The 7,972-nt window shown below is 41.8% G+C and overlaps 1 protein-coding gene across 1 annotated transcript in view; it reads left to right on the top strand.

Annotated features, from left to right (window-relative positions):
* Nucleotides 1–7,972, top strand: part of LOC307076124 (neural-cadherin) — a gene marked incomplete at its 5' end in the record, with an annotated part of 231,844 nt that overhangs the window by 186,507 nt on the left and 37,365 nt on the right. Inside the window, 2 exons of the mRNA XM_079737008.1 lie at nucleotides 2,455–2,582; nucleotides 7,796–7,923. Of these exons, the coding sequence (XP_079593134.1) occupies nucleotides 2,455–2,582; nucleotides 7,796–7,923 (256 nt within the window). The remainder of the gene's footprint in view (nucleotides 1–2,454; nucleotides 2,583–7,795; nucleotides 7,924–7,972) is intronic.

Below are 7,972 nucleotides of genomic sequence, written 5' to 3'. Positions count from 1 at the left end.
CTCACACAGACCCCGACACCTTGCATCCATCTCTGGGGAAAATGTCATGTCAATCTGGCCTACCGAGCTCCTGTCTGTAGCCCACTCCCTGGCACCTGCACCTGGTGAGAGAAAGAAGGAGGGAGAGATGGACAGAGAGCGGGAGGAGGATGGGGGGCAGGAAGAGATAGACGGAGAAAGTCTCTTCCCTTTGCAAAAGTGCATTTATGGGTACATACCTCTGCTTAGTACCCCTATAAAGCCTTTCATGCAATCGTCGATAATAGCCAATAAATAAGGTGATACAAAATATTGCATTACCACACATAAATGCCAATGAACCAAAGCCATGGCAGAGAGATGAGAGGATTCCAAGTGTGATAGTGTGAGACAAGGTGAACAGTTTGGAGACTGATGACTGCAGCTCAGACAGCATCAGACAAAGGCTGGTTTTGAAGAGTTAGCCGAGGTAGAACTCAATGCTTGGCGAACTCATCTAGAAGCTCTCCAAACTCGTAAGCTCGATGACAACCGTCGTACGACTGCGTGTGATATTTTGACTTTGGATTCTCAATGTGCGCTCTGAGCTGAGACATCCAACCCATCAGATTTGGCATGCGTCAAATGACATGGCAGGGCTTTACAAGTCTGATTTCCTTCAGTGTTCAAAGTAAAATAAAAACATAGTAAATGCCCTGGTTGGAACCCAACCTCCCAATTTCCTGTACGCCATCAGTTCGATAGTGCTTTAGAGATGAGTGGTTTAAGGGCAGAGAACATTGGATCGGTGCTGTGATCCTTTTGTTTTATAGTTTTTTACTTGAATATCAATCTCAATCCTGTCAGAAAATGGAATTAATGTGAATTTAACCATGTCCTGTTCTTAGGCATTCACAGTGTATCTGTGGATACCCATTATTATTGTGGGAATTATTAGCATTTTGTTTTGACATGGGAACATCTTATTTGATCGTCAGCATGGTTAATAAAATAAGACCGTAATTTCAGGGAACACGGCGTACATTCCTGTTTTTCCTTGCTACGACCTCAAGTCAGGTTCTGATCCTGAAGTTGCGATGACTTCTCAGATGCAGTTTAACGTCACGATGAAGGGACACTGACAGCAAGGTGTGTGTGATGATGTGTCAAGCTCTGTCTGGGCAGTTGTGGTCGACGTAGATGACGGCGTAAGAGAAAGGGTTAAGCTTCTCTGTGGCACATTTTATATACAACATATGTAGTGAGTGTAACATAATTCACCTACAGTATTTTGCTATGTGTTGTTCTTTGCACTGTGTTAGGCATGTCGTTTACTGTCTCGGTGTTTCAGGGATCGCTGTCCCTTTAAGGATTACGAGCATCTCATGACGCGGAGCCCGATGCGGGATATGTTCACTTGCAGCACGTTTTGGATTCCTGTTTTCTCTAACGAAATAAACGAGTCACACAACTGTGTGCTCAACGTGCAAAATTGTATCTTTCATTCAATGCAATTTCCATGCATAAACCATTTTAAAGCCCACACACAACAACTGTACTAGCATACAACCATGGGGATAACACATCCCGCCTCTTCCCTTGAACTCTCTGAGCCAAAGCTTATTATTTCAAATTGGCTAATGTTTGAATTCAAGATGAAAAATAACTTATATAACAAATGTTTTCTTTAATCTATGTCCGTGTGAGTGTGCCATGTCTTGCCAAAGTTAAGTATCTACCTGCTGGTTCCTTGTAAGCAGGAGAAAAACATTCTTGCCTGTGGTTATTTCATAATGTAATGCATTTTATACAACGGCATGTTTCTTCATGTATTTATGACAACCATAAATCATATCTTCTCAGAGACTATTTAGGTAATTGGCCTTCCACAAAAATCATTACCTTCCATTTGGGATTCTCAGGAATCCTTGGTTGTACCAATTATATATTGCGATTGAAAATTTGAATGTAATTCATAAACACAACTGTATATGTTTATGCATTACAGGCTGGATCTTGATCTAACAATGGTTTGTAGATTAGTCTAGGTTGAGCTTGCATGCTGCCATCGATGATGAATTGTTATGTCAGTGTTGGTAGACATTATATCCCAGGATGGATTGCAAACGGTGCCCGACAAAGGCTGTCTTAACCGCTTCATTAGCTTTTAATTTCCCATTTGAATAAGTCTGAAAATTTAATAATAACCTGTTTTTCTTGTTTATTGTTTGCCTGGAGAAAGAAAGAAATACCAAACGCATTGTACCATTCGCTAGATTGAGTGATCTTAATTAAGAGACAGTTTGTCATTAGAGGAAGTCAAGGGTCAGACAGCACAGTGCATTTCACCCACCCACAGTCTAAACATGATGTGTTATGGTGCTCTCTCTCTCTCTCTCTCTCTCTCTCTCTCTCTCTCTCTCTCTCTCTCTCTCTCTCTCTCTCTCTCTCTCTTTCTCTCTCTCTCTGTCTCTGTCTCTATCCATCCATGTTCAGAGTTAATAGATGGCACCCCAACCCTGAAGATCAACCATGGCTCTGGCACGTTGGTGCTCCAGTTGCCAGGCAACGTGAATGTGGCAGACCGGAGGTGGCACCGTTTGGATGTCCACAGCAACAGCAAGGTGGGAGGCTTGGCTAATCACACACATGGACATGCAGACTCACACACACGTGTATGTACATGCACAATCACACAAAGGCATCAACACCTGCGATACAGGTGGAAACTAGTACATTAACATAGGCCCACATACATAATGCATTTATACTTTTTGGTTTATTTTCACTTGCTACTGCCCAACGTCTTTTTTTAGTTTGGGCTTTTTAATGAAGTTGTTTATCAGCTTTCACTGATCGTTGATATTTAGTTGCTATAGGTGTGGATTTGGTTTTATCAACAATGATGCATTGTTCACATAGGTCATGCAATTAAATTCAAAGTGTAGGTCAGTTGACATTTGTCCAAAGGTGTGACTGATTCCATCTCGGTGAAATATGAAATGTGTTTGAGGGTGGCTGTAGGGGAGTGAGGAAGGGAGGCAGTGACAGTGTAATCTTTCATGGTGAGCCACCAGGACGAAAGAGTAACTTGCTTGCCATTATAAGACGGAAGAATAAGCACAAAGAAAAGATATGTGCAATTCTGCTTGATAAATCCCTAGTCGCACGCATGAAACAAGTCAAGGATCCGATTTGACGCTTTGACAGCATCCCTGCAAACAATTTGCCCACGATTTAAAATCCATTACAATCAAATAAAGATTAACATACAATCAGTTCAGGCAACAGCCATGTAATCAAAGTAAAAAAAACTCCTTACAGAGGAACTCTCTAGCATTTTTTTAATGCCGTTCATCAGCATACAATGGCATTGACCCCTGTGATAGTCCACATTGCTCATGAGCACTTGGGTAAATTATTAAATTCATAGTAACACTAACTGAAATGCCAATGTGCTGAATCTGAATCCAAATACTTACTATGTAATGCAAGTGTAAGGGTAGTAATTTAATCTGATTCATTGCTCTGAGAATAAAGAGCTTCTGAATTTGCATTCAGAAGGCATGTTAAACAGGAATTGAACCCAAACCCTTTCGTTTTTGTTTTAACCATTGTAATAGGTCTTATTTGTTCATAGCAATAGTAATCTATGTAATCTATGCCTCTTTCATTTACATTTACATTTAGGGCATTTAGCAGACGCTTTTATCCAAAGCGACTTACAATAAGTGCATTTGTTACAATAAGTACATTTGTCATAAGAAGTGAAACAATGTATCGCTGTCGGTACAGTAAAGATGTTCATAGAACCAAGTGCAAGTATTACAATCGCTAGGCTAACCCATTCCCTGTGTAAAGCAATGATAGCATCTACTGTAGATGCTACACAATTAAGTACCTTGAATAAGTGCAATGTACAAGTGCCAGGATGTACAACATTCAATGGTGGCTGTGCATTGGTTTCTATGCAGAGTCGAGGTGATCTCTGAACAGGTGAGTTTCTTTCTCACTGTTACTAACATACTTGGGGGTAGCTGTGGTGAGGAGATGAGGATTTTTGTGATGATGATGGTTGTGGTGGGGGTGGTGTTGGTGGTGATGATGGTTGTGATGGAAGTGCTGGAGGTGGTGGAGGGGATGATGTTGGTGGAGGCGATGGTGTGGTCGACGGTGGTGGAGGTGACAATGATGATAGTGGGTAGCTGATGGTGGCAATGATGTTGTTGTTGGTGGTGGTGATGGTGTTTGCGGTAGAGCCGATGATGGTGGTGTTGGTGGCAGGGGCGATGGTTGTGGTGGAGGCGATGACGGTGGTGGATTTGGTGCTGGTGATGGTAGAGGTGGTGATAATGGTGGTGCTGGTGGCGGTTGAGGGGATGGTGGTGGCTGTTATGGTGGTTGTGAGGATGGAGGTTGTGATGATGATGATGGTGGTGATAGCGAAATTTCTACTCGGGTTGCTTTTTCCCCACTATCCACACTACAGTAAGCTACAAGGAAGACACGCTGCCCTTATATGTGGAAGCCTAACAACTCTAACCCTGTTTTTTCAAATAGAATTGCCAGCAGAGGAGCACACTTAGGACTTTTGTAAGACTCCAATGATATTTGGGGTATAAAAGAGAAAATAGCAAAGGAATAAAGTGCTTTACTCAACGCAAAATCCCGCTCTTATGAAAACAAACCCAAAAAAACGATGCTTGGGGCATTCAAGATGCAGAGATAAGGTCAGGAAGGGAGCTGAGCTGCCAGCTACAGATGGCAAAAAAAACCTCTCTCCATGGATTCTCCATTATTGCTTGAGGCATATGTGTATGTGTATGTGTGTTTGTGTGTTTGTTAGTGTGTGTGTGTGTGTGTGTGTGTGTATGCATGTGTGCGTGCATGTGTCTGTGTATTTGTGTGTGCACGTGTGTGTGTGTGTGTGGGGGTGTGTGTGTGTGTGTGTGTGTGTGTGTGTGTGTGTGTGTGTATGTGTTTCTGGTATAAAGTTGTCAGCAGCTGAAATAAACAGCCCAGATGTATCCACGGAAACATTTGAAATATTCACTGAATATATACATAAATAAAGCAATCATGTCGCACCTGTCACTGTCGTGGTTAAAACCCAAGAGCCTGCAGATAATAAAGCATCAAACTTGAAACTTTGAGTGACTTCTTGTCCAGACTCATCATAACAAGTTTATCCCTGATAGCCACAAAGCAAAGTTTCCTTAGAAATAAATAACAGCAGTTAAGTGGATTGCATCGCGATAAAGGCACGGAAATGTACACCAGAGTTTGTGATGGGGGGAACGATAACACATTTTGATACATCCCTGAAACATTAAGAATCTGCTAATTATTTCATTGCCAAATTTAAGAAGTTCAAAGAGCTTTGAGGGAAAAATACATAATTGGCTTTTGATTTATTTTACATTCTCTCTCCTTTTTAATTGTTCTATTTTGTTCACAGCCAGACGCACCGGCATTGAACATATTATCAGAGCCTGTTGTACAGTGAGGTTCCAGCTGTAGTGCAGCATTTATTGGAGCATACAAATTCAGTAGGCCACACTGTGTTGGCCATTCAACAATCATGAAGTAAAGTGGATTACATCGTGAATTACACAAAACAGTGATGTTATATCAGAATAAACAAAGCTATACCCCTGCCTAGACGAGGCAGAAACTCATTCACCTGACTCATGAACCCATACAGCTATAGAAAGGCCTTTATGTAATAAAAACATGCAAGGCAAGTGCAACAGTACTACAGTTTATGCACACACCACTGCACAGAACTGAACTACTACTAATTTAATCCAACACATGACATCAAGAATGAAGACAAAAACATGTGAAGATGTGTCTAGAGCTAGCTGGATGCTGCCATCACATTAAAGCCATAACAATGACCTCAACGCAGAGAGTGAGTCTAGCATCTCAAAGGCCAAAGTAATGAGCTAACTGTGGGGACTAGATTCACAGAGACACCTATTTCATTCTCTGCACTTACTGAAGGCAGGGGGTATACACTATAGGCTCTATGGAGTTATCGACCCTGAGGAAAGTAATATGTTTGAAACGCTTAAATTAATGAGCTGGAGTGATGAATGATTATTTTCATAAACCTACCCCTCTGCTAAATTGTTGCACTATGCTGTGTATTGAGCTTTGAGCAACACATACAACGTATGAATCCCTTGTACACACGTGTGGTTTATTGATTTCATTGTTTACCCATGTATGATATTGTGGCGAGCAGCGCGGGAAGGACGAGACGGGAGCCCAGGTCAAGCGGTTACGCAACTCTCGTGCCTCATACACCGCACGACTCCGAGAGTTGCCTTTATTTAAACACCGAACACACAACACAGAGCGCACAGCACACCCGACCAACATACATGTAATTCTCGGTAACGGTGGCAGCAACACTACACACAACAAGTAAACACTGCACAACACACAACTACACCCTAGGTGTACACCCCGTAAGAGTCGCCACAATATGTTTGATGCTGTGTTCAAAGTATGTAAACGCAGGCCATTCCGTCGTATTAATGTCGATGATGAACATGCTCATCATACCATGTCAAAAATTAACTAATGCGGGGTGACCGTTAAGGCTCAGTCCTTACCGCAGCAATGTGGTTCTTACTGCATGTGCTCCCCTCTCTCTCCTGTACCTCCTTGTCTAAATCCACATGAATAAAGCGTAACAAAAAATTGTAATATTTAACCGCTTATAACCAACTCAAATCTTCCTCTTATCTGGTTACATCTTCACTTCATTTAATTAAACGTATAACAATGTACTGCAACACCGGGAGAACCAAAAAACCATCAAACTCTTCCAACAACCTTCCCTTTCAGCGACAAGTTTTCTTTGCACGATAATTCCACCTCTGATATCTCCAAGACCACCGCCAGAGGACGGTCCCAATGTAATCCCAGCAACACTCGAGCGCAGTTGTCCTCTGTTCCTACATTCGCATTTCGATGCCGTCCCCTTCAACCACCCAATCAGATGATCACAAACACGTAGGCATGAAACCACTCTATCTATCGTGGCTCTGGCTATCGCAAGGTTACAATCGCTATAAGCAGGCCTCCAACATTTACCTCCAAGGTCTCCCCGCTAAAAACATCCACACGATACGAGTGTGCTATCTCCCGCTCATGTGTTGTTCGTCACCATTTGGACAGCCCGTCCATATTTTTCTGAATCATGAAATTCATTTGCACTTATATCAATATACATTTATTATTAATATATATTTTTCTACATGATGGAATAAGTCACACATTAGAAAAAGTGTCAACTGAACTACGCCTTTGAATACAATTGCATGTCCCGTGTGAACAATACATCATCGTTGATAAAAAAAAAACAAATCTATAACTATAACGACTAAATTACAACCTTCGTGCACAACTGCCCACTCTAGCAAACATTATTCTAACAATATTTTTATTTCATTTGTTTGAATGTGTATCGTGTATTAATACTATGGTAGGATTCCCAGTGTCATCACATTTAGAGTACAAACTGTGAAATGTTTACACAAGCATCGTGTCTTAACCGCAAATATAGACTGTGAACGTTTCAAAATAGCGCTAATTAGGAAAGAGAGTTGAAGTTGAGGACGGCCCAAAATAACCATGCACGTATCACCCACCAACACACACACACATACACAAACACAGACACACACACACACACCCCCACACACACACACACACACACACACACACAGACATTACCATATAAGCAACACTACACAATATAGTGTTTTAAATGCAAAAGTTTCTTCATGATGTGATTTTTTTGTGTGTGTGCCATATGCTTCAGGAGGTACGGTTCACACTGGATCGGTGTGCAGGAGCGACAGTGATGGAGATGGAGGGGCTTGGCAGTTGGCTGACCACCGATGACCACTCTTCCTGTGAAGTAACGGGTGTCACTCCAAACACAGACCGGTATGTGGTTTGAGACACACACACACACACACACACACACACACACACA

Source organism: Pollachius pollachius (assembly GCF_949987615.1).
Source record: "Pollachius pollachius genome assembly, chromosome: 5".
NCBI classification, from domain to species: domain Eukaryota; kingdom Metazoa; phylum Chordata; class Actinopteri; order Gadiformes; family Gadidae; genus Pollachius; species Pollachius pollachius.
This window is presented reverse-complemented; position numbering and strand designations above follow the sequence as displayed.